The sequence below is a fragment of the Anguilla rostrata genome, chromosome 17 (assembly GCF_018555375.3).
Source record: "Anguilla rostrata isolate EN2019 chromosome 17, ASM1855537v3, whole genome shotgun sequence".
NCBI lineage: Eukaryota > Metazoa > Chordata > Actinopteri > Anguilliformes > Anguillidae > Anguilla > Anguilla rostrata.
In genome coordinates, this window is record NC_057949.1 from 13,992,432 (window position 1) to 14,020,014 (window position 27,583).

Below are 27,583 nucleotides of genomic sequence, written 5' to 3' on the forward strand. Positions count from 1 at the left end.
AATAAGCCTTTTAAGCTAGTTCCCACAGCTTGTTTCATTTTATGAAATTCTGTTTCAATGTTATTTCATTCAACAAAACTTTATATAATATGGTGAAGTTGTCTGAAATGAACATACTCTCTGGGGGAAAATAGTTTGAAAGAAAGAACTAATATTTTTTAAATATTATGTATTTAAAAAAATATTAGTTTATTTAATATATATATATATATATATATCCCAGGCCAGCAGAAAGGCTATAGCCAGACGTTACAGCTATTCCGTTTCCCTTCTGATTGCTGCTGCGGAATATTCTGGAACAAAGCCTGTCAGGATGGCATGGCTCAGCATTTTATCACTTCTGGACATGAAACCAGCAACAAGAACTGCTGCAAGACTACTAAAGATTTATAATGCTGAAGGGGGTCAATCTCTTATGCCAAGCTGGTATCAGTCAAAAATGTTGAATTGTTGTTTTTTTCTTTTTCAGAGTGGATTAGTTAGTGACACCTGGAAACATTTGAATATATACTGAAGCTGTAACCATGAAATCAAAGAAAAATCCACTTTTAATAGATGCACAATTAAGAAGCACAGGCAACTGGTCACAAAAAAACAATGGAAAAAAACATCAGCCAAATATACACCCCCTTCCTCACACATACCTTTCCCTTTACTCTCCCTTCCTTTGAAAATGCCTGGACATTTATGTATATCACCATGATTTCAGCTTTGACATATTTACAGATCATAATTATGACATCCCATTCACACACAAACTAAAGCACTCAATATAATGCACAAAACTCAATTGGCAGAGAGGAGATGGAATGATTTGTTGTCGTAATATCATTATATACTATAGATTCTTTAGTGCAGATAATGCCCATACTCAAGCATTACTAGTGCAAGTTATAAACTTTTAATGCTCTAACATATAAAACTAGAGTGGATTTTAGCTATTAAAATAAATTCTACTGTCAACTCACAACTCCACAAGTGCTATGGCCCCTGGATAAAAGCTAACAACAAAAAGTAAAATACTTTGTGGTAAGCAAACACCATAAAAAGCCAACAAAATAATTAATTAAATTAATAATGATATGTTATGATGATATGATGAATGTTATGATAAAAAAAATTGCTAACATAAAAATCCTAAAATTACGATTGCATTTGTAACATATTTAAAAATCAGTGTGATGAGCATATAGATTTTATGTCCTAATCTAATGGAATTTGTAATGTTTAACAAAAAATTGGGGGCAAGTCTCTTTTCATGTCTGAATGCTAAAGACACCCATTTCAGCATTTACCAGCCACACAAAAAGCACACCCCTTACAACAAAGCAATGCGTCGTCAGTCAGTTTACTATAGGGTGAGGATGTGAGGATTCTGTTGGGTTTTCAGATACTTTTGAAGGACACATTTGCCATAGAGTAAAAACTAAAAGAAAACTCTAGTTGTTTAGGTTGGGGGGGGGGGGGGCCCAGAGTGTCTAAGGTAGTGGAGATTCCATGTACACGTCCACGCCTATCTCTTCCTCCAGGTCCACCGCGGCATCTTCAGCATCCAACTGTGACACACCACAGTAGAACACAAGGTTACAGCAGAACACCAACCGTAACACAGCAACTGACTATGACGCACACACTGAGTAAAGCTCAGTGGAGTTTTTTCGAACTGGACAAAAAATGGTTTTACATGCAATACTGAAAAAAACCGATTCAATAAATATCATTTTTGGAAGTTTTGTTCTTGCGCACCATGTAGTAGAGAGGGAGTAAAGAATGCCTCAAGTTAGGATTGGACCCTTACTTTGTGCGTGGGTTGCTACTACTAATAGCAGCACAATATTTCCTCATATTTCCTGTATGTACAGTAGAAAGATTTCTCTTACACGAGTAGAGTAGAGGAGTCTCATATAATCTGAAAGTCAGTATTACGGGCGCAGTCGTGCGAATGGGGGCTGTCGATACTCACGCATTTCATTTCCATGGCTGTGAAGAGGCGACCGGTCATGAGGATGCGGAGTGGGATGGTGAGGATGATGATGAAGGGCAGGGCCAGGGATGCAGGGCTGGACTTCACAGCCCACAGGACCCCCAGGCATATAACCTGGATCACAGTGAACAGGTGCATTCGCAGGGGCTTCACCTGAAACGGAGGAAGAAGAATGAGGGGACATGGTAAATTCCGTACAGACATTAGGAAGAATTTTTTCACGCAGAGCGTAGTCAATGTGTGGAATAGCCTGTCAGGTTACGTCGTTGAGGCAGAAACTCTGGGGATTTTCATGACTAGGCTCGATACGGTGTTAGATACTATCTAGTCTGTAGGCAATCAGAGGACTAATTTAGTCAGGAAAATGGCGAGCATTGTCTGGCTGAATGGCCTCTTTTCATAATTATGCTATGTTATGCTATGTTATGTAAGAGAAAGCGAGAATCGAATCTGCATGGGACATAGGCACATGTTTTACAAAGGGAGAAAAGAGGGAGGGGGGAAAAAGACTTTTGTTTAACCCTTTCATTGCAGCTGGTGGAAACAGAATGTGGTGAATGCAGTTTTGTTTTGCGCACATTATCCCTGGCGTTTTCTGTGTAATGTTTTCAATGTTTTGTGTGCGAGCTTGCGTTTTAGCGGCAGGGGGGGCGGGAGCTAAACGGCGAGCTGTACCATGGTGGCGTACGCGTCCGCAGGGTAGTACTTCTTGGGGGTGAACAGGAGGAGGATGCGGTCCCACAGCTGGATCCCGTTGAGAGAGGTGATGCCCATGTACAGGAAGATCCCGAAGAGAGCCGTCATCGGAATCATCTTCAGGACGGGCTCCATCAGGATGGAAATGCCTGCAAGCACAAGGCGTGGGTACGGCCCCCAGTTACAGAGAATGGTCCGAAAAAGAGAAAATATCCAGTGAGCGGGAGTTCTCTGGGCGAAAATGCCTTGTTGGTGTCAGGGGAGAATGGCCAGACTGGTTCGAACTGATAGAAAGGCAAAAGTAACTCAAATAACCACTCGTTACAACCGAGGTATGCAGAAGAACATCTCTGAATGCACAACATGTCGAACCTTGAAGCAGATGGGCTACAGCAGCAGAAGACCACATCTGGTACTAGCGAGTACCTAATGAAGTGGCCGGTGAGGGTATATAGATAATATATTTATTTTTCAGTATATTTAACAATATATTCCAGTTCCCTAATGTTTGTCTTGCCAAGATGCAGCTTAAAGAATTAAATACTTTTAATCCTTTTCACACTCGTAAGATGAGAGCAGGTAAATGTAACCAAGAAACATATGCTATTTCAAGTCCGATGTTTTGTTTAAACACGTGCAAATTGTAGTTCACTTGAACTTGGAATTTCAGGTGATTTCGTTTCCGCGTGTGGAAATATCCATTCACGTGTGGGAAAAAAAAAGTCAATCACGTGAAAATCTCCAATTTCACACGTGAAAAGACACATTTAACATGTGATGTTTTCCTGAGGGGGGACTCACCAACCAGCGCTGCCACCAGGATCCCGCTGACCCTCTGCTCCAGCACCTTCTGGATCTCGGGCTTGGGCCCCTTGCTCATGACGGTCAGGGCGTTGGCGTGCGTGACAGAGCGCACCGTGGCGGCGCTCAGCCAGGGCACCCCGAAAATGGAGCCGATGCCCCCCATGCTCACCAGGATCAGCAGGTCGAGGTGAAACCCCGACCCCTTCACCATCTTTCTCTCCGGCTTGCTCACGATCAGCCTGCCAGGAACAGCGTACAGACAGGGAGCAGCGTCACCATTCGGGCTGCTCTTCGCACACCCTTATTGGTCAGTCTTTCGCTTCTACAACTCAGCAACAGTCTGTAAGTGGCTCTGGATAAGTTTGTCTGGTAAATGCCTGTATTGTAATGTACTTCTACAGTTCAAACCATACATTCAAAAACCATCAGGACTGAACTTTTGGTGCAAAAGTTTTAAAACTTTTTTTTTTTTTTTTCATTTTTCCAAGAGTTATCCAATCTTATCCGAAACAGGTCAATGTGGGTGCAGGTTTTTGTCTTAGCCCAGCACTACCACACCTGATTTAACCAATTCACAAATCATGGTCTTCAATCAGGACCTTGATAAGTAGAATCAGGAGTCTTATTGCTCAGCTGTAACTAAAACCTGCACACACACTTCCCCTTTTAACAGAAGTTTGGATACCTCTTGTTCACATGTTTCCTTTTGTAATCACTTCATTCATCAATCTTGGTAGCTCACCAGTCCTAAAAAAAAGGAATCCTAGCTAAAAACGAATCAGTAAGATGTGAGGAGCAACTGAAATGCGAAAGGTTCAATTTGCCTTGGCCCAAAACCACCCCACATTTGTAAGTAATATCAGCATCATACATTGCAACAGTGGCTGTGGTCTTAAATGATAGAATTAGTCCACGTGTTTCAATTACTGTATGTATTTGCATTTATGCTTTTCATAACTAAAACAGGTTGCTCTCCTCCATTTTTGAATGTTTTATAGCTCTGTACTGCTTGCAAAGCAACCTATAAGTCCACCATTTTGGTTTTAGTTTATAGATACATTTCTGGTTGGTATTTAGAAAAATATATTTTGTGCCCATTTTTGTGTCACATACTTTTGCTCCTCAATAGGGTGTAGTGCTGAAGATCTGAGGTTTTGTGGCTTTGAAAGACAGCTTTCAGTGTTTAATCATTGGTGATGAATTAATGAATTAGGTCAACGTGTATTACTGGTAAAAAAAGATAGCAAATTTCACAGAAAATTCTCCAAGGATTTGAAAACATGTTATACTGTGGTTCCTTAGTAGTTTGTCGAACAGAACACACGGTAAGCTGGTTGTGTTCACAGAAATGTGTCCACCGAGGACGTGATCACATTATGTGGCTCCAAGAAGACGAGGATATGACTTACGTGGTGATCTGCGACTCGAGGAAGATGAGGATGAAGACCAACAGGGCTGGGACGAAGCAGGCGAACATCATCCAGATGGGGAAGTCTTTCTTCTCTCCCAGGGGGTTGATCAGCCAGCCCCTAGCTGATTCGTTGGATACCTTTAGGCCTTTGGGCACGACCAGTTTCTGCCCAGGAAATGCGGGAGAGACAAACCTTTACTCTCCTCACTATTTATCAGTTCGGACTGGCTGTGTATGTCTGGAGGGCAGCCTCCCTTATACTACCTCCTTATACTACTGCTGCTAAAATTATTCTATACATACTATGCTGTTGTTTTTTTGCCATTTGCTTTAAATCGGGTTTAATATTCTTCTGTGGAAAGGGGGAAGTCAGTGACCGGGCCTCCAGGCTGTCCCACAAAAATGCTGACGTGAACACTGGAACTAGTCGTCTTACCATAGCACGGAATGAATAAAGCACCACAAACCTGTGTGTAGGCGTCCTCAATGATGATATCTATGAATACCATGATGAAAATGGCGATGGGGACCCCGAAATCTCCAATCATTCGACGTATCTGAAGAGGGCGAAGTCACATGAGGCTTGTTACTCAGATACTGGTACCGGCAGATTAGCCAGTCATCTTCTCCAGGCTATGCTTCAATAGAACTCAGTGGTGATCGTTAAAACACGTGAGCACACGCTGGTAATTATCTTGCTCGTCCATGTCCTGCTGACAGTGATCGAGAATGCAATTTGTTGTGATTTTTTTGTTTTTTTTTCTGATTTATCAGGGAAAACGGATCTTTCAGGCCCTAACCGTCTCAAGCACAACACTTTTACATTCTCAGACGGTTGATGGCACGATAAAATGTTCAGCAATAAAACGGAACACTAGTGACCCCAATGGCATTCAGGGTATGGACATAAGGATCGCTGAAACAAATCAGTGAGAAATCTGCAAGAGGGATCATTTCTGGAGTGATTCAAAAGGATCAGTGACCTACCGGACCGGGCAGGAAACGGCTGTTCTTGAAATGGCGGAGGAAGAAGGCGATGAAGAAACAGCCGAACATGAGGCACATGGAGAGCAGGGCAGTGTTGGGGTAAGACCCCTCTTGAAAGTAGTGGTGGGTAGTCGTGTTGCCATGACTGTCATTACTGACGCGCTTTTTTATGATGGGGTGGAAGGGGTCATCCAAGGTATCGTTCAGATGGTCATAGTTCAGGATCAGGGGATGTTTTTGGAAGATCTGGACGCAAGAGGGGAAAACAGTGGAAAAACAAAGAGAAAGTGTCACTGACTTGAGTACTGTGAGGACTGTAGGGTGTAAAATAGTCATAGACCTTCTTGTAGTACTGTGTGGCCTATAGGACGTAAAATAAAAATGTTTGTACAATTAATAACTTTATCTGTGAGGCAATTTTCTTAAAATTGTTCAAATTACTTTAAGCAAAATCCATACAAAACAAAAAATGTGAAATAAGGATAAAAAATAACTGCATTGATATTATAAAAGGGCACCTGTAAGATAAAAGAAATACAACGATAAATCAGCAAACTAGAATCAACAAAGTAAAGCATTAACTGAAAGCAAATGGGGTTTTAAAAGAGATGTACAGGAGGACACAGACTTTGTCAACCTCACATCTTTGGGCAAGCAATTCCAGATCCTAGACACTCAAACAGAAAAGGCCCTGCCCCATTCCTTTTAGCCTAGAATTATCATAATCAGAACAACGTTGTTCTAAAACGATGTTGTTTTAACAGAGTTGACATGGTGCCTCAGAATACTGACATGCTTTGGTTGAGACTTTACATGGATATACGCAGCTAGCGTACTAAGGTAGAAAGTAGTTCTCAATGAAACATGCACAACAAAGTCTGTGAATGTAGATTTTTGGCACATTGAGGTCCGTTATATCTGAACAAGCTGCAGCATGTAGATATCTGGAAAACTTGTCAAATGTCTGCCAAACTATCTGGATGGATAGATAGCACTCTGGGTGAGAGGAAACATAGCCTTATTTCATTTTTAGGTGAACTGCCATTTTAAAGTAAGCAATAACATCTAAACATCCATTCTAAAATTGGCTAGAAACCAGTGCAGGGATGCCAAAACTCCTATGCTTTTTTTTCGTAGTTGTAGCTAATAGCCTGGCTATAGTAGTCTGTGTGAATTTTAGGTACTATCTAGCCTTTTGACCTATAATAAAGTGAATTGAAGTCGTTCAGTCAAAAAAAAAAAAAAAAAAGGAAACTACGACGCTATGAGCTCTGCTGTAGTACTGTGTGGCCTGTAGGATGTAAAGTAATCATTGGCTTTCTTATTGTACTGCATGGCTTGTCTGGGGTAAAATAGTCACTGGCTTTTGGGCATGTCCAGTGAAGCATACTTCAGCTGCAGTGCTCTTCAGTGACTCAAGAAAGATAGCTAGAATGTTGGAAAGTAGATGAAAGAATCTGCCACGGACATAGAGAAGCGATGGAGGAGAGATGAACGGAGAGAGTGATGGAGCGTGGGATGGGGGAGGAAATCTACCCTGAAGAGCTTGGCAAAGGTCTCGTAGATGAAGATGAGGGAGATGAGGATGGAGAAGATCTCTTGCGTGAAGCGGGAGATGAACCTGACCAGGAAACTCCCCTCTGCGGCCACCACCACAAACACGATGACCACCAGCCAGACCCCCACCCACACCCGGCCCACGATGTACTCAATGTCCCGGGACTTGCAGAACTGCCAGAGCAAGTGAGAGGGAAAAAAATCAATATGAGGGGTTTACATGATTAGCATAAACATGCACATTCTCAACCTACATATCACAACAGTGGAACCCATTCAGTCTTAAAGTACTTATAGGAATAAAAAACTGGCAGTGCATTATCATAATGGGTAGGGAACTGGGCTTGTAACCTAAAGGCTTCAGGTTCAATTCCTGGATAGGGCACTGCCACTGTACCCCTGAGCAAGGTTCTTAACCTGAGTATATATACTGAGTATCTTCAGTATATATCAAGCAGTATAAATGAATACTATGTAAAAATTCTGAAGTTGTTTAAGTCGCTTTGGATAAGAACATCAGCAAATACCAGCAAGGTAATGTTAAAGGTGATGGAGGTCAAAGAAGAGATTGAGTTCTTTCATGTCCAAGGGACAGATGTTCCTATACTGTACCTGCTAATGTATAGCTGGTCATCAAGAACTTCTGTAATTATCTAAAATGTCCTTCATCGCCTCATATAAACACTGTCTAACCAAATCAAAAGCATCCACTAAAATGAACTATATAATAAAACATTTCATAATTCCCTTTCAGATGCGATGACTAACTATTTAACTTCGAGCCCTCTGAGCCCTGTTAAAAACTAAAGAAATGAATGATGTAGAATGAGCCTTCCACAGGTACGTGATGCTAACAGAACACAAGGAGACAGACTGTCCTGTTCGCTTTTAATGGAAAAACAGCTGCATGGAAACACTAAAATAGGTTAGTGCGGAACGGAATCACGCAGGCCTGATCTAGAGGCCTGCTATTTCTTTTTTTGTTCCTATTGGGGAGTGTTGATATTGATATTTTTGGGGGTTGAGACCCCGTCTTTCCAAATTTTCCAATTTTGTTACGTTTTACTACTTTCCTGTAAAGCGCCTTTGTCATGGCGGTTCTGTTAAAAGCGCTACGGAAATTAGCCGAATCAAATTGACTGGAACAGGAGAGACACGTACTAGGAAGAAGGCGTCCTCAAAGACCAGCAGGGGCCCGGAGAAGCCGATGACCAGGACCGGCTGTGCGGCGAGGAAGCAGAAGACGATTCCCTGGATGCAGGTGGAGATCATCAGCTCGGAGACGCCCATCATTCCGTCCGTCTTATCAGCTGTTTTGGGGGGGGGGGGGGGGGTCACAGAGCGTCAGCAGTCAGGAGAAATGGCTCTACCGTCTCTAAACTAGCCGCCAATCAGACGCGCACACGGTTCTGCCTTTGGCGGGTTCCTCTTTCGACCAGCAGCCAAACCTCGGAAACAAGGTGTGTGGATACTTCAGCCAATCGGTGGCTTAATTTCATCAAATAAAGGCTGAAACACATCAAACACCAGCAAACGTTGCACCCTTCCAGAAGTGGTCTTTTTTCCTTCCATTGGTCTTTTTTGCTGCTGAAATCTTTGCCTACAAAAATGCGCAAGGCCCTAGATGAGCTGAGCTTAGCTATGGAAAGCCCTTCATCAGAGGTGCCCCATTCTTGGAGGCCCATACCCTTTCTGGATTTCATACAAACGCCTGATCCCAGATATAATCGACCCCATCCTTTACAGTTTGCGACCCGACATTTTATCAGCATGTGCCGACGAGCGCACGAATGGCAGCTAAACGCTGTTCCCGCGTCCCTGGCGTGAATGTTCTCCCGCGGTCTAACCTGTAAGCCAATCGCCGCTGGCGTATACAGCTCATTGACTAATCGAGACAAGGTGACTGGTGGAAAGGGGAGCCAGCGCATACTCTAGCTCCCCCCCCTACTATAGCGGTAGCCCTGGCCTGTGCAAATACCCCCCCCCCCCCAGGGGCGACGCCTGCGCTTACCCAGGAGTCCTCCGAAAGTGATGGCCGGCGACAGGGCGGCGAAGTAAATGAAGATGACGGCGGACAGGACCTGGATGTTGAGGCCGTCGACGAAGTCGCTGAGGTAGTGCGGGTAGCGCCTCTTGATGTCTTTGACCATCCCGCCGAACGGCCGCCCCGTCCGGGCCAGGGGGTCCTCCCTGGGCTCCTCCGCGCCTTCGAACGAAGAGAAGAGCGCCGCGGTCGGTTTCTTTTTACCAAAAACGCACTCGAAGCCGCTCCCAACGCGTGATTTATTTCCCCCACTGTTTGCCCGATGGGGAGAAAATGTGCCCTAAAAATCTCAAAAGTTGTTTTGCTTTGATTTCTGGGTGAGGCATTGACATGAGTTAAACAAAGTGAAAACGTATACATAAATACGTTTTTACTTTTATGGTGTTAATGTATTCCAGACGTTGTAATATCCTCCTATGACCCGCCAATTAATTTTTGTCCCCTGTAGGGGACATGGGTCTGTGGTCTTTATATTCAAGAACCATAGATTCTACTATGCTGAAAACCACAGAGCAAGGGAATTTCGATAAAACAAATTAAAACAAAAAAAAATAAAACAATATTTTTAAAAATACTGTATTTTTACTGCAAATTTTTTAGTTTTTGTCATCCATGACATTTGTATTATCTCCAAAAAATAATCAAACTACTTAAACTTTTTTCTGCTGGGTATCAGAAAAAAATCATGTAGGGAACTCAAGTGCAACATTATCTCATGAACCACCCCAAGTTGTCTCTTGTTGACTTGCCAACGGGCACGATTCGGGAAGGTGCTGGTTCGGCGCCCTTCGGTTCAGGGCGGGGGGGGGGGGGGGCCTCACCTTTGGCCTTTTCGTCGAAAAAGAGGCGGGTGTCGGTCGGGCGCAGGCGGTCTCTGAGCAGCTTCTTCTGGAAGCTGATCATTGACTGGAGCATGGCCTCGTTCTGGATCTCCGTGGGCGGGACCACGATGCTGCAGTCCATGAAGTCCGCCACGGCCTCCGTCAGCTCCCTATCGCTGTCCGCCAGGAACGCTGCCGTGTTGAACACCTGAGGGTGGGGGCGGTGGGGTGGGGTGCGGGTGGAGGGGAATCAGCATTCTGACCAGGGCTGCCAAAAAATACTGGTGCTAGAAATAACACACAGTGTGTGAAACAAACCCCTTTGATGTGTCTCTGTGTGGCTGCATCCCCTTTGTGGAACGCTCTTCCGAAAAAAAAAAAACAGGCAAGCAAAGTGTCGCAGTTTTTAAAGACCGACCTTTTCATAATAACTTAGCCTGAGCTTCTTTTTTAAAACTTCCTAACTTTTGGCTCTGCAAAGGTTCTATATAAATATATATAAATATTTAATTAATTAATTAATAAATAAATAAATTAATTAATTAATTAATTGTATTATTATTATTATTCCCGGACCAGGGAAACTGGGCATTAAGTTTATGGCCTATAGTCAAGCCATAAATCTCAGATTCTGGCTTCTCTTTCCTCTCTCATTCTTCATTCCCTCCGTCTTCTCTTCCCTCTCCTGTCTTTCCTGGACCAGGATCCCCCTCTCCTCCTCCGCTTCCCATGCCCTCTCTCCTCGCCTCAGCTCACCCCCCCCTCTCTCACCCTGTCGGTCATCAGCGCCCCCATGGACCGGCCCGACTCGTGGTAGTCCATGCTGTCCTGGCTCGGCCCCACCATCGCGAAGACGAAGCGGACCGCCACCGGGGCCTCCAGGGCCGTCTCCATGACGACGGCCTCGCTCAGGCGCACGAAGGCCACCACGGGCTTCTGCAGGAAGTCCAGAGCCCCTGCGACACAGCCGTGGCGCATAATCAGTTATAAGGTGCTTTGTTAGTGTCGATGTTTGTCGTTCCTAAGCCTTGTGTCAGTGGAGAGCAGGAAGGGGTGTCTATTTCTTGACCATTTTTTTTATCGCACACTCACCTGAGAGGACCAATGAGGCCTCCAGACTGCCTGCCGCATCTCTCTGTCAGAGGGGGTTAGGGGTCAGAGGTGAAAGGTCAAACAACTGTAGAATTCCTGAGCACAACAGATAGCTTGGGAGGGTACAGAAATGAATTCTGGGAACTACTTGTAATACCTAGTCTAAGATAGGTCACACTTGAGGATACGCAACAATCCACGAATATTTACCCCTGAATAATTACAAACTACTACAGACTCATCTCACTGTCCATTTATAAAGCCTTTAACACAGTATTAGCATTAATTATTAATTCAACTTTACAAGAGCCTTATATGAGTCCAGATTGGATCAAATGCTTTCTATCAGTGTAAATATGATTGTGAGAGTAGATTTAAAACTGAGCGTTTTCCCGGACTGAATATTGCATATCATATTAAAATTCAGTGATTTCTGAGCTAGTTAATTGTTCTAACATCACTGTGTGTTTGTTCTTTTTTGGCCACTCTAGTTGAGCTGCCTTGGCGATAGGCAGGTTGACAGGGTTGTTAGAGCTGGTTACCTTCTTGGTGACAGAGAAGGTTTGCATTTCTATACCGGATGACTGCTCGGTGGCCTCTTCCTGGTCAGACTGACTGCAGAGAGGGAGATGCATTGGACCACAAGCCAAGAAAAAACAAGCATCAGTATGTCACAGCCTGATTCCTCAGGGCTGACAAAGCTGGTTTTCTGTAAGCAGCAGATGTGATGGACAACTATGGATTTTACCATCCACAGGAAACAGTATGAGGGCTTCTGTGGCATTTGTTTAGCAGTGATTGATTATAACATTGAGAAGCTTCCGGATAAACAGAGACACAGTAATGGAGAATGCTGGAAGAGTCCAGCAGTCCAACAGATGAACATGTGAGTACAAGTGTGTGTGTGTGTGTGTGTGTGTGTAACTGCAGCACATGTGAACATGTGTGCGCAGGTGTGTGTGTGTGTGTGTGTGTGTGTGTGTAACTGCAGCACATGTGAACATGTATGCGCAGGTGTGTGTGTGTGTGTGTGTGTGTGTGTGTGTGTGTGTGTGCGTGTGTGTAACTGCAGCACATGTGAACATGTATGTGCAGGTGTGTGTGTGTGTGCGCAGGTGCGTGTGTTACCTGCGCTTCTGCAGCAGAGACCTCAGCAGGGCCTCACGGTCGCCCTGCCGGATCTCCTTCTTGGACACCAGCTCCTCCACCACCCTCTCAGCCACGCCCGCCAGGCTGCGCTCGGCCAGGTCCAGCAGCACCACACCTGAGACAAGTACCAACCCGAGCAAGGGAGGACACCAAGGTAGAGGGAGGGAGAGAGAGAGAGAGAGAGAGAAAGAGACAGAATGAGACAGAAAGAGAGAGAGAGAGAGAGAGAGAGAGTGTGTGTGTGAGGGAGCAGAGAGACATACAGACAAACAGACAAACAGGACCCTGTGTAGACTCTGCATTTACATGCACAAACCTTTGCCCTTGTTTCTGTACTGGATAATAAATAAATTTAATAAATTTTTGTACGTCGCTTTGGATAAAAGCGTCTGCCAAATGAATGTAATGTAATGTAAAGCCAGTCTTGGCTTTAAAGGAATTTGCATATTGACCAACACTTTGGGGAACACAAATATATATCCCAGACACATTCTAACTCAGCAGTACGGTGTCGAACTAGCAGAGTCTGCATCCAGTGCAGTGTGTACTGAAAGCATTTTATACCCAGCACAGTCTATACCCAGCACAGTCTATACCCAGTGCAGTCTATACCAATGACATCATGTACCTAGCACAGTCTATACTCAGTGTAGTCTGTACCCAAAACAGTCTGTATGTACTTAATTCCTGACGAAAGGGAAAAGTATTTTGTGTTTCAAGAAAAGAGAAAACTTGACTATTATCACCACCTTGTGGCTAATTTATTAATAACATGTCTCCAGCCTGAAAAACTGATAAAAATATACACAGTAACTGGGCAGCTTCAGGTGAAAAGAAAAACCTTGGTATGAATTAATTTTATTTTCAAATTATTTATTTGCCTTAACACAGAATTAAATTTTATTTTGCAGTGACAACCTGGGGAATCAAATTAGGTAGGAAGGCAAGGGATGGTGTAGCCAATCAGATGTAGTGGAGGGATCTGGAGTCCGGATGTAGAAAATCAGTTTTGTGGGAACTTGGCCAGGACACTGGGGTTGACAATCCTACTATTTAGAAATTTTCGTGGGATATTTAAAGACCACACTGAGGCAGGACCTCAGTTAAATGTCTCACCCAGAGGATGTCACCCGTTGCCCCTAATGCTCTGCTAGGACCTCACCTCCTTTACATATATATCACCTGTGTCCATTACATGTATTTCACCGGTGTCCTTTACATATATCTCACCTATGTCCTTTGCCTAAATCTCACCTGTGTCCTTTGCCTATATCTCACCTGTGTCCTTTGCCTATATCTCACCTGTGTCCTTTGCCTAAATCTCACCTGTGTCCTTTGCCTATATCTCACCAGGATCCTTTCCATATATCTCACCAGTATCCTTTCCATATATCTCACCTGTGTACTTTTCCAATGGCTCACCTGTGCCCCCCCCCCATTCCATATCTTTCCCGTGTTGCTCCCCCCCTCTCACCTGAGGTCATGGCTCGGCGCAGCTGGAGGAGGCTCTTGAAGGTGAGGTAGGAGATGTGGGAGGGGCCCCAGGCGCCCCCCTCGGGGTCGTAGCTCTCTTCGTACCCCACCCATCGGGCCGTCTCCTGCCAGTACCCCTCCTGGTTCTGGTCCCTCATGTATTCATTCAGCTCCACATAGGCCTGGAGTATAAAGGAAAATTCAGTACCGTAGATATCCAGAACACGCATACCTGCAGCCACAATTGACTGTCAGCAGCAGAAAATCCAGGTTCAGAAAATAAAAGTCCTCCCCAGGATTTTGTTCCAATCACCAGGGTTTTCTAATTAGCACAATTCTTCATCCAGAAGGTAGAATTAAGTAAATTAGTGAAATGAACTGGCTGAGCTTGTGGGTGGAAGAAACACACATCAGGACTTTTACTTTCTGACACCAGAACTTTCCACCTCTCTTCACTGTAGGGACTTGATGGCTTTTGAAAACAAACAGGTCTATGGCAGGTGTGCCAAATTGCCCTAAAACTGACAGTTTCTCATTGGCTTATCAAACAAAACACACAAGGACTGCGGTCGATTCATGCTTCATTCATTAATGTATACATTCTTTACTTCATGTGTATTGATGCTTCATTCATTAATGTATACATTCTTTACTTCATGTGTATTGATGCTTCATTCATTAATGTATACATTCTTAACTTCATGTGTATTGATGCTACATTCATTCTTCATTTCATGTGTATTCATGCTTCAGAAACCCAAGGTGGCTCCGGCCCAGGTACTCACCAGGCAGTCTCCCCTGGAGTTGGCATTGGTGTTGAGGTTCAGAGGCGCTGAAACACAGAGAGAACGTGTTGAGCTGAGGGCCGACCCGACCGTCTGCTCTCCGGCCCACCCGTTTAAAATCCTTAGGCTGTGTTCAGTCCTAACGCCGATTCACCGCCCAAGACAAATGTCTAAATTCCCTGAACAAGCCATGCTGTGTGTACTCATCCCTACTATCAGCGTCACATATCTGTGCCTTTAGCGAGGATAGCATACATGGCTAACAATTTACACATTCACCGATACGTAGGAAATATAGAAGCTCTGGAAATAGTTCAAGGAAGGGTAACTGAGTGTGTGTTCCGACTTATGAAATGTAAAAGTTATTAGGAAGGACTTAAGGTAGTTAATCTTTTCATTCGTAGTAAAAGAGGAGGATTTGAGTGAGGTTTCTAAATCCATAAAAGGGATTAACAAAGTAAACACAGATTGAGTCGAGTTGACAGTAGAGCTTAGGTGGAAATCTGCAAAAGATTAATTCTGTACGAAAATCAGGAAGTATTTCTTTCTTAACACAGGGAGTTGTCTGTGTGTGGAATAGCTTTCTAGGACATGTAGTGGTGCCAGGAGGAGCTGGGGCTGCAGGCTTCATGCAGCCTAAGACACTCTCTAGCTTGGAGACACGTGTGTGTGTATATATATACTCTATCAGAGCAACCAAGGTTAGGTGTCTCATTCAAGGGTACAAGAGTAGCATTCTATCTGGGAACAGAATCGATATTTAGGATATTTATAAGCTCACTTTCCTAACCACTTCCCCTCTCTGCTCCCTGTCTGTTGTCATCTAAAATGTAACACATTCCAAACACATCTTACAATACAGTTGTGCACTGGACTGTACACAAAATCAATGTAACCAGTATCTCCTCCGAGATGCAAACTCACGATGAATGCAGGCTGTTCAGAACACTGAAAGGGTCAGTCCTTGATGCCGAGGTTTTAAATACGCTTCTGACTGTGTACCACGCGATCCGTATTTTACATATTAAAATGAAAGACTGTTTTGCATTTTTCATTTTGCATTTTTAAATGAACTTTCCTCATTCGACTCACATCACTGACAGAAAAACGTGAAGCTGACGTTCATAACGAAAGAAGTGGTAGGACACCTCTGGTCCAAAAACAAACCTGCTCAGTGTTAAAATTGCATAATAAAATAGCAAAATTGCATAACTGTTTTGGTGCCAATCCCTTCTTTGAGCCAGTATAAATAATTTGGTCTCCGAAACAAGCACACTATTTAGGTCAAATGGATGATTGACAGCACCTTTGAATGACAATTCATCTCTTGTGGTTTACAAAGACTCATATCCCACCCTTTTTACTAGCACAAACACAGTTCTGAGAAGCAGGATGGCAGCAAGGGGACAAAAAAGGTTGTTTAATATCAGACCATAGTAAAACTTTTACACTAAGGTTATGTGTCCTGTCTGCCGCAGTAACGTGTGACTTCATCAAAAAATATCAGGTCAAATAAATGATCTAATGAAATACTTAAGAGCGGAAGTTGAAACAGAACCCAAAATAAACTGCCCTCACGGTGCACCCCTCCTGTCAGGGGGTGAGCATCCACGGTCAACACCCCAGAAGTCGGCTGAGCAGCAGTTCCCGATTTCACTCATGAAATGAACAGCCAATAAGCTTCGCCCAATGTGCCCTTGTGACCTGCGTGGGCCAATGGGGTAAAACCAAAGCAGAGAGGAGACGCCCACCCCACCGCTCACCGTCCGGGTCCGGGCGGAAGGTGAAGCTCTGGGGACGGAAGTCTCCCTCCTCCTGCCGCCGCTGGTCCAGGTCATAGCTCCCACTGCGGCTGGGCGAGGTCCTGAAAGAGAGAGAGAGAGAGAGAGAGAGAGAGAGAGATGGGGGTGGGGTAGTAAGGGGTTAATTGAAAAAGGGGGGCGGGGTCACAGGGTAGGGCCTACCACTCCACCGCTGTGCGCTACAAACCACTCTCACCAGATCTTAGGGGAAGTGGGCCACGGCAAGGACAATCCCTTAGTGAGGCGACTCCAATCCCTGAAAAGGAATTCGGTCTCTTAAAAAAACACAAAGCCCCCCCTACTGGGCAGACTTTTGTATTGCAATTTTACAGAAACAAATTAGCTTGAAGTGGAATTTTACGTGAAATTTTATTTTATTTCATGGATGAAAGCGTGTGCCAGTGGAGGCACCAGGTTTAATGGGCTGTGAGGAATTGTTTAAGGTGTGAGGACATAAGTGCTTGATACAAGGGGAAACTACTGCCACCTGTGGTTTTGGAGGACCATATGCTTAGCGTAATTTTATTTTTAACCAGAAGAGGGCAATATAGGCCATGAAGTAAATGATGGCCCTAGTAATCTGAAATTGCATGTTTCTAAGCCATAGCCACCCTGGAATGGCTACCTCAGAAACGTTTGTAGAGACTTAAATGTAAACTCTGCGCTATGAACAGGCGTTTGACGAGAGTGCAACAAGGGTGATGTGGTAGCTGTTCTGACACAAAATGGCTGCTGTACATCAAACATTAGATGCTACGCTTTGCTAGTGGCTGAGGTGAGTTTCACCCATTCACAGTGATGCACTTTAAGATCATGGGATGAAAGGCGCTATACAAATTTAATCCAAAATCACTGTAGGTGAGAGAACGGGACACTCACATATTGAAGGGAGAGGAAAGAATTGGCGGGTCATTTTCTTCGTAGGACATGTCATTGTCCTGGAGAGAGAGAGAGAGAGAGAGAGAGAGAGAGAGAGAGAGAAATTGAGTTACAATGTAGCTTGTGACATCAGGGGGTCTGAGAGTAAGGATGAAACCATATAAAGTGGGTCAGAACCATCTCTGGATTCTGTGGGTTGCTCTCATCAGTCATGATGGCTATTTTAAGGTTGTGTCAAACTCTTTTTGAAGAAGCTGTAACGCACCCCTCCAAATGACAAATCTGTGTCCATCGGTGTGTCTTGCTGTGCTGGTTTTGGTCCTCAGTGTCTTTTGAAGTGTCTTCACATAACCTAAAAACACTCACATTTTCAGTAATTTAAATCACATCTTAAAATAAGCTCATGTGACCCATTCAAGGCCAAAATTTTGTTGAACTATGTTATGATAATTTTTATTCTGTTGAACAATTATGCCAGATTCCTGAGAAAACATTGCCATCTAAAACGTACATTCATATAAAAAGATAATTTTGCTATAAATATTGGCCAGTTTCTGTGGAAATTTCAGTAGTCCGCACATATTTGGTTTGTGTCAGAAGGATTAAATTATTTGGAGGTTGTACAAAGACACTCCCTTAATGGTGAGTTTATCAGACAGTCTGGAGTAAAGGTCTTTTACAATAAATAATAATAATAATAATAATAATAATAATAATAATAATAATAATAATAAGACTGTGTAAGGGCTTCTGAAGTTGACTTCCACCATCTTTTACACCGTTGCTGACAGACAAACCTAATTTTTTATCTCTGTGCCACACCCTAATTGCAGGCACTCAGCTCTCTTCAGCAATAGTCTGACTTCACTCTACAGTATCCCACCGCTAATAGTCTATTGAAGACACTGGTCAACTCTCACTCTTGATTAATTAGCTTACAGTCTGACTTCATTATGATAACACACTTATTAGCACACACTGCTAACCTCTCATTATTAGTTCTTCTATTATGTACATTTACTGTATCTCCCACTAAGTAATTAATTACAACTAATGGTATTCTGTGTGTAGTTATGTGGTAATGTGCAAGTATATTCACTGTTGGGGAAAATACACTGCAAGCATCGCTGTACAAATTTCCAGGTAATTTACATTGAAAGCAGGTGAACTAAAGCTACCCTAAAGAGAAATGTAGCTCGCAAAGCTAACATCTACTTTTACAACTACTTTGTAAAAAAAATGATCAAAAAATGATCATTATTATGTTCCCGAGACATGATGCACGTGTGAGCAATGCCTTTTTCGCTCATGAGGAGAACCACTATACAGCTCAGTGGGATTAACCAGCAATGTGTGGCAGTTGGTAGTTTACCGTCAGCAACTGTAGTGGAGTGTTTCTCACTTATCAGGATCAGAGAGAAAAGAGAGAGGAGGCCGTATTTGATGAAAGGGGTTCGGAAAAAAATATTTTCGGGCAAAAGCAGTTGGCAGTACTTGTAGTTGACTACACCTCAAAATAAGAAAAAAAGTAATTAACTGCTAGAACTGCCGCACAAATCTGAATGTAGTTCAACTACCAGCAATCTGCCGCAGAATGTAATTAAACTACTAGTTTAGCTACATGTAGTAAAACTACTCCCCAGCATTGAGTATATTACTACTTTACTTAATTATTGCAGCCAAACTAATGACAGAGAGGTCACTGTTCTTCTATAATAAATTCTAATATATTTTGTGCTGAATATTTCCTTTTTTTGGTACTGGCAGAAGTTGCAAAAAAACTTTTTTGCAACTATTTTATGTTGCAAATGTATTTCAAATTGGTTGTCTATCAATGCATAACACTTAAAATTTGGAAAACCTTGTAAAGGCATTGTAAAAATCTCAAGTTGACTGCTTTCATGCGACAATATAAGAAAGCATGATGTTTCCTCTTAAAATGAACTGCAGAACACATAGAGCACATGATGTCAGATATTAACATTACATTACAAGATGAACACAGCAAAGGAGTGGTCCCTTACAGACGACCACTGATGCAACATCACTGCCCATTACATAAACAAGAACTTCAACAACTGACAAGAACTTTCCTTCAAAAATTTGTTCCTCCCATTTTGGCAAATGGAGGACAACCAAGGGCTAAGACCAGTCGATTTGACAGATTTCAATATTATTTTAGAAATGCTCCTAAAACTCATTAGCTTAATGCCATTTATTTGGGCTATCAAAGGACACCAAAATTGCAAAATTCGCTACAGCAATATTCCTCATGACAGTCCCTCAATAAGTTATTGAGGGCCACAGCTTTCTAGATGGCCGTCCTCCCTCCCCCCTTTCCTGTCCATTGTGAGCTGACCTCCCTCTCATCTGCAGTGTTGACCCCTGACCTGATGGGCGGTAGTCCCTTACCTGTGGGGAACGTTTCCAGGTGAGTGTGTCCCTCCGGTGCGTGTGTGGACAGACGTCGGGGCAAAAAGTGGTGCGCGGGGGAAGGTAGACAGACGTGCACAGAGTTGGGAACACCCAGCCACCCCCCCACCCTCCACCACCCTGCCACCGTGAGCTGCCCCGTGCGGGACAGGGGAGATAAGGCACGCTTCAGGGGCTATCGGGCTGGGACATCTTGCGGCAGGGCTATCCCAGCCCAGCTCCCCCACCCCCCCCACCCTCCCGCCCTGTCAGTGTGGGGCCAGCTGAGATCTCCGCCTGCCTGGGTGGGACAGGGTAGGACAGCCCCCCCCCCCCCCGAGTCTGTGCAGCCAGGACAGGCTTAACTGTTCAACTGCATATTTAGCTGCATATTTAGTTATGAGCCTTCCTTCAGTACAGGGCAACTGCGTCTGCGCATTCAGGGCAGTACGGTCCCGTGGCTGCGCATACGGGACAGGGCAACTACGTCTGCACATCCTGACGCCACGGATTCCCGCCAGGTTCGTGGTGCGCACGTCGATCAGCCGACAGGGCGAGCTTATCAGGAGAGCAGCATCTTGAGCGCTAACGTCATCTTGTTTACGCACTTGGGATTCCCTTCAGTGTGGGGGGGGGGGGGGGGTCCCCCTTTGAGGTCCCCCTGTTCGATATTTTGACTCACCAAAGTGAGTCAAAATTTTTGTTTTTTTCCTTTTTTTTCCCCGAGCGACCACAGTGGCTTTTCGCTGCAGAGAGAACAGAAAAGTGTAGTAGAATTGACACAATCTTTATTTATACAGCACTTAGCCTAACAAAAGTTACCTCAAAAGTGATTCAGAGAAAAAAACAGCAATAATATAAAAATTTTAATAAAAATAAAATGAAGATAGTGAAATCATAAACCTGTCAATCATATGAATCACATACAATGAAGAAGACCATACCGTAGACTAGAAAACTACAAAAACCCTGCATGTAGAGCGTAAATCTAGTTTCCTGATTTTTTGAATTTTTCTCCAAGCGCAGGTACTCAGTTCCAACTCATCTCTGGTCCTGGAAGACCAAGTCCGGATGGCGACCTTTCGCTAAAAATGCAAGAACTAGGGAGAGGACTTCAGATAATTTGATGAGCGCTGTGATTCACTCAATCGGGCAGCTACATACCTGGTTTATCCGCTTCATCACCAGGTTCAACCGCTTCACCTCCAGGTTCAATCGCTTCATCACCAGGTTCAACCGCTTCACCTCCAGGTTCAATCGCTTCATCACCAGGTTCCATTGCTTCACCTCCAGGTTCCATTGCTTCACCTCCAAACACACTAACACTCTGAAAACAGATGTGTTACAAACAACACATAACATGTCATTTTGTAACACACCCTCATGTGTAGTTAAGGGACCCTTCAATGGCCTTGAATATGTTTTAAGTTGGAGGAAAACTCTGGCAGGCAAAACAGTTGAGTTTGGGAAGTCCAAAATGATTGTACGTAAAAACTCTGCCAAATACTGAAACCAGTTCTACTGCTGCTTCTGTTACGGATCATAAAAATTCTCCAATCTGTGATGGTCACTATATTTAAACCTCAGGTTACATCACCCTAGTTATAAAACCACATCCATAAAATCCTGTAAGTTCTCTTTATTTTTACTTTTTTTTTAAACTGTTAAACCTTTGTGCATCCCTATATCTCAGACTACTTTTATTACACTCCTGATTTATTTGAGGATTATTTTAGGCATTTATTCTATATAAAGTATTTATCTAAATTATCTGATAACAGTATGTTCAATCTTTTAGTTTACTACCATTCAGTCAGAACATTACCTTTTTTGCAGTTATGGTCGATAGTGCAAATCTTCTAAACAAACGCCAGTTTTGGGCCTAAAGCCCTGGCAGGCCATTGAGAAGTGATGTGGAGAGGAAGGGCCGTTGAGGTCAAACAGAACTCCATGTTCCTCTTTACCTCCTCAGTGCCCTCAAGCTTCTCCAGCTCTTCTGCCACTGTCTCCTTTCACACGAGAATTTCACTTCCTTTAATTTCAGAGACGCACAGCCCTGAGGTGGTACAGGTGCCTTTCTTACTAGAAGACGCTTGACACCTGGAGAAAGCAATGACCTAAAACAGAAAAGTGATTCAGGGCTTTCTTCCAGGCCGATGGCTACAGTCCAATAATAATCAAGACATGGGCTGGAACACAACTGTAAAACAGTTATTTTCCCCAAGATTTCTTTTTTTTTTCTTTTCTCCCCAGGAACAGTCTTTTATATTGTTCATATGATCGTAAAAGAGAAGCATTCAGCAATATAAACTGAGATCCATGTTTGGGACGAAGACATATTTTAGTTTTCAGTATCTAGTCATGATTCTAGGCTTCTGATTGCCTTTGAAGTCTTTGGAGATTGTTATTGGCGTTTGGATCACAGTTGTGCCAATGACAGTCAAGGAACCCATTATGAAGCTGAGAAATAATAAGAAGAAAATAGTCAGACATATAGGCTAAATGTTAGGCCTACCGAAATCTGTTTGGAACCTAATTTTTAAAAAGAGCTAGCATTGGTGGGCTCAGTAATCGCAAAAGGCCTGGTAAAGGAAGACCTCTACAGTTGATGACTGAAGAATTCTCACCATCTTGAAGAAAAACCCACAAACACCTATCCGACAGATGAGAAACATTCTTCAGGAGACAAGCACAGATACTTCAGTGACTACTGTCTGCAGAACACTTCACAAACAAAATAACAGATGATACACTGCAAGATGGAAATCACTAGTTAGCCACAAAAAACAGGATGGCCAGGTTACAGTTTGCTAAGAAGTACCGAAAATAGCCTGCAGAATTCTGGAAAAATGGCAAGAACGTGTAGAGCGATGGCAAAAACAATGTGTGGAGGCCAAAATGAACTTCCCAAGACCCAAAGCACCCCCACTAGTAGGGTAGTTATGGTTTGAGCATGTTTGAGCTACCACAGGTACTGGCTCTCTTGTCTTCACTGATGATGTAACTGTGGACAGCAGCAGCCGAATGAATTCTGAAGTGTAGAGAAGCATCCTATCTGCTCAACTTCAAATGCTGGTAAACTGACAGGATGGACTGCATCCTGCAGGACGGCAGGACAGTGCTTCATCCTACAGCAGCATAATGATCCCAAACATACTGCTAAAGCAAGAAAGGAGGTTTTAAAGGGCAGAAACTTGAAAATCCTTGACTGGTTTGCGATGTATAAAAATATCCTTAAATAAAGCTGAGAATGTGCACTTTAACCACATATGAATTGTTTAATTACAAAAGTACAGAGGCAAATTAAGAAAAAATATGACTTTGTCCCAAACGTCCACCTAGAGTATATACAGACAGACACTGGTAAGGGGTCACAGGGAGGAGTAGGGTTTGTTTGAGGAGCATTGTAGTGAAAGTCTGCGTTACCCTCAGAACTGTTCAGAGTGAGCCAGCTATCTATAGCTTCCATATGCCTCTCTATCTGGACATTATCTCATATAAAGCTCCACCCTACATGTTCTTTTACTCTCTCTCTCTCTCTCTCTCTCTCTCTCTCTCTCTCATTGTCTCTCACTCCCCTCCTTGTTTTACGCGCTAAATATTTCCCTTTTATAAAAAAGGTGGGTGGTGCAGGCTGCTTGAAAAGCACGTTTTGTATGAATGATACAGATTTCCAGTTTACATTCAAAACAAACCACAAAGAACAAGTAGTACACATTTTTTCACCGCATTCAGAACGGGGAAACAAGCAAGCTTTCTATTTGCAGTCAGGACATGGGTTCCTCACCAATTTTCTATAGAGTAAGCTGCAACAGAACAAATTGTTTATTGCACCCCTGGAGGGGTCAGGAAGTAGAATATACTGGTTCTTGTTGACAAATAATACCCGAGCATGTCCTTTTCAAAAGTGAACAACGGCCTTTTCCCTCCCTGATAGAAGGCTTACAGTAAGCTGGCTTTAGTTCAAGCTAAACGTGTGAGAACATTTTTCAGTCCGGCGCTTTCACAAACAGACTCACGAACCCTGCCAACGGAGCTCCAGCTCGCTCCCAGAATCCCTCAGAATGAGGGCTTGAGCGCTAAAACATCACGCCGTTTCAACACGATAGCCGCGTTCAGCATTTGCTCATTTATTTATTTATGTTAAAATCAATGATTCAATTAGCATCGTAAGATTGCCAAGTGCGCCCACTTCCAATGCTTTCACACTGGGGTGGATTGTGATTGGCTTGTTGCTGTGGGACAGGTTTGGATGTTCAATTAAAATATTTCACTCTAGACGAGGCCTCACATTTGCCAATTAAAAAAGTATTAGTTCATTTCTGGAATATGGGGAATCCAAACATCCAGAAAATACATTTCTTCTATATTTCTGAAATGGTTATCTCTGCAACTAGGAAAAGGGCTGTTGAAAACAATAACAATAATAAATTGTATTTGATCATCAATATTTACAGATTCAATGCACTGTACAGAATGAAAGATGGAATTACACAATTGCAATCAATACTAATAGAATTAGACTTCCTAAACAAGAAATCTTAATACAGTGAATACAGGGTATATCCAGGTATATTGTACAGACATGTCGGAATACTATATGACAGGTGGTCATTTCGCTATAATGGCCATTTTAAAAGCCACATTCAGTATAGTGACACAGGTCAAATATATAAAAGATATAGCAATATACCAACTGTCTATTCACAATACCCTAAAAATAAAATAAGTAAAGCAGACGGTACATGCTGGAACAGTACACAGAAATTATGTAAAAACATGACTAAACTGTATACCGCTGCAGAGGGGTAAAGAAAATAGTTAATGAGATGAAGATATATAACGAACGCAGCTTGTTTCCACGTAGCAGGGGTGACACAGCAAATTTTACCCCCATTTGTGGAAGGCCCATTTGCAGAGATAGTCACAAGGCTCACTTCACAGTTCAGGTGAGTCTCCACCAATGAGCAGCTCGCACAACCTGCGTAGCCACGGAAACCATGGCCACCCAACAATAAATAGAGGCCTCCTGCATTTTGAATAATGCCCTATTTGAGAAAAGGAGCTGTTGGTTGAGCGGGTGGGTTGGACCGCGAGAGACGTGGGGGAGCCGCGTAGCACGGTCCCCAGCGATTAGCTCTATCTGCAGGGTACCGAGCGGGCTGGGGTGGTTATCGCGCAGGGCCTGCTAGGGGACCCACCTCGCTGGGTACTGCACTGCACTGCACTGCACTGGCATCCAGTCAAGCCCTGCGTCTGTGAGGTCAATGGGTACAAGCTGAAAAGAAAAATATGAGGAGGGTTGACACACAGTCAGTTCAAATGCTTCCGATTACACAGTTAAACACTATCAAACAGTATCAATGTTAAACTGCATTCAGGCTATTTTTAATAGCAGTAAGGTAGTGGATAGAGTACATGGTGGTTAGTGGAGCAGTTCGCATACAGTGTGGTGCCCTCTACTGGCCAGTGCTGAGTTCTGCAGTAAGGCCAAAGGTGCTCTAGGTCCCAGCCATTTTGTGTGGTTGCCAGTTACCACGAAGCATCTGAAAGGCTAGAGCATAACTGTAACCGAAAAGGAAATCTACTTTAAAACTCTGGCCAGCGTTTGGATCCGAGAGCACAAAAACAAGCGAGCGGGGACCTCTCCTGGCTCCTGGGCTTGGCAACTCAGGGGACACTCCTCTCCCTCCAACCCCCCTTCCAAAATCTCCTGGTATCCTGCCAGCTCTGCACCTGAATCACAAAGCAGAAAGGAAATAAGGGCTTGTGTAGCTGGCTCCTCACCCACAGCATTTCGCGGTGGATCATTAAAGGCTTAATGTTCTAAATCAGAGGGCTGCCTGGTGTACGGCAGAGCCAGTCTTACAGTCAGACAGCCGGCGTTCATTTCCTGTGCTTCTTTTTTTTATATGTGTGAACTTGCCACCCAACATGGGGCTGAGCACGTCTAGTTCCCACCCTAATTTATAACAGCCAACTGTCCGTAACCGCAGTCGCATTCATGCACAAACTTCACAGCCGATTTAGGAGGGTGCAGACAACCGCAGTTCTCTGAAACGTGTGGTGTTGTTTGTTTCTTTTCACTCCTCAGACTAAAACTAAGCTTGCATAGAGTGGAGTCGGAGGAGGACCTTTCGTATGCTGCTATAAGATGCGGTCCAGGGACGCCCAATTGACCAGCGGGGGTCGCTAGATGGAGATAAAATGCAGACCACTAACCGACCTGTCGAACCCTGGGTGATGCAATCACCAATTGTGCGTCCTCCAATAGAGCTGGCTACCGGCTGGGCAGTGCTGGCGTAAAAAGCGGGCATCGTCATTAAAGATCAGTATCTACCAACCTGGGGGATTGGAAGATACGGGCATCGTCTGGAACGGAGGGGATTTATGCGCGCGGTTCGGAGACTGATCTCACTCACATTGGAGCTAATTACAGGGCATGCGTACTGTTTAGCCCCTGAGTGGCTGTCACGGGCAGTGCTGTGGAGGTGGTTCTTCTCAGGAACAGAAAACCACTAAATGCCAAAACCTTCCAGGCACCAGTATAAACCGAGCCCTCCACATCGTAGTGCAAGGTTATGCAACCTCGTGGAATTATGACAATGGTACAGATGTGCTAAACTCTAACTTATCTGCGCATGTAAGAGAGAGAGATAATTCTTTTTATTTCATACAAAACACAAGCATTAGTGCACTCATTTCCATATTAAAATATAAACCAGATTTTATATGTTACATTATATTCATCCATCCATTATCTATACCCACTTATCCTGGGTAGGGTCATGGGGGGGGGGGTGGTGGTATGGGTTCTGGAGCCTATCCCAGCGTGCATTTGGCGAGAGGCAGGAATACGCCCTGGACAGGCGGCCAATCTATCACACCATCCACTCACACACTCATACCTATGGGCAATTTCGAGTCTCCGATTAATCTGCCTGCATGTCTTTGGACTGTGGGAGGAAACTGGAGTGTCTGGAGGGAACCCACACAGACCCAGGTAGAAAATGCAAACTTCACACAGAAAAGCCCAGGCCGGATTCGAACCCAGAACCTATACAGGATCTTGCTTCCCATTGCACCACCTTGCCGCCAAAAACAGGACCCTGTTCAGTGACCCTGTATGAGCACATTTACTGGAGTCAGTTTATCCACGCTTGGTGATCTGAGAATAAAGAATGAGCAAACTCATTGCAAAGACTGAATGAAAGCCAAATAGCTAGGATTATATCTTCACACAAAAAATGTCTCCTTCAGACAGCACAGGGGTTAAGGCCGAACAGAAAAGAAACAAAGCATAAACAACATCACAAACAGGCTAATGTTCCAGAGGGCTTATTTGGCGAGCCTGCTAGCAATGCACGTTTAGCCCAAGGCTAGGACTGTACCTTCATTAACAGGCCGGAAGAAGTGAGCAAGCAACACTTGGGCTAATAAATTAAAATCACCCTCAGCTGTGCCACAACTCTCCAGAAGCTGGAACTTCTGTGTGTGCGTGTGTCTGTGTGTGTAAAAAACTGGACCGAACAAATCAACCAATTTTATATTGCCGGAGTCTCAATAGCGAAAGCCACTGGCTCAGCTGCCTTCACGCCAAGGATCATGGGATATAGGATGGCTCTCAATCCATCAAACGAAACGCTGACAGCTATGATCAATGTACCGGGCCCACTGGCAACATCAC

At 43.8% G+C, this 27,583-nt stretch overlaps 1 protein-coding gene across 5 annotated transcripts; it reads right to left on the reverse strand.

Annotated features, from left to right (window-relative positions):
* Nucleotides 1-530: 530 nt before the first annotated feature.
* LOC135244188 (band 3 anion exchange protein-like) lies at nt 531-20,051 on the reverse strand. 5 transcript variants are annotated; one of them, XM_064316454.1, is made up of 23 exons: nt 19,897-19,986; nt 18,857-18,988; nt 17,750-17,836; nt 17,485-17,543; nt 16,802-16,861; nt 16,555-16,667; nt 14,804-14,850; nt 14,020-14,200; nt 12,525-12,660; nt 11,939-12,011; nt 11,397-11,439; nt 11,076-11,260; nt 10,305-10,512; nt 9,451-9,645; nt 8,601-8,749; nt 7,419-7,613; nt 5,883-6,128; nt 5,363-5,452; nt 4,894-5,060; nt 3,482-3,723; nt 2,660-2,829; nt 1,964-2,137; nt 531-1,556 (listed from the first exon to the last, which is right to left on the reverse strand). In XM_064316454.1, the coding sequence occupies exons 3-23, from the start codon at nt 17,774-17,776 to the stop codon at nt 1,479-1,481; spliced, it is 2,838 nt and encodes a 945-aa protein (XP_064172524.1). In that variant the 5' UTR covers nt 17,777-17,836; nt 18,857-18,988; nt 19,897-19,986; the 3' UTR covers nt 531-1,478. The 5 variants fall into 5 exon arrangements, with proteins under 5 accessions (XP_064172524.1, XP_064172525.1, XP_064172523.1 ...); XM_064316455.1 differs by lacking the exon at nt 18,857-18,988 and having other exon boundaries at nt 16,567-16,667; nt 19,897-20,051; XM_064316453.1 differs by lacking the exon at nt 18,857-18,988 and having other exon boundaries at nt 19,897-20,051.
* Nucleotides 20,052-27,583: the final 7,532 nt, after the last annotated feature.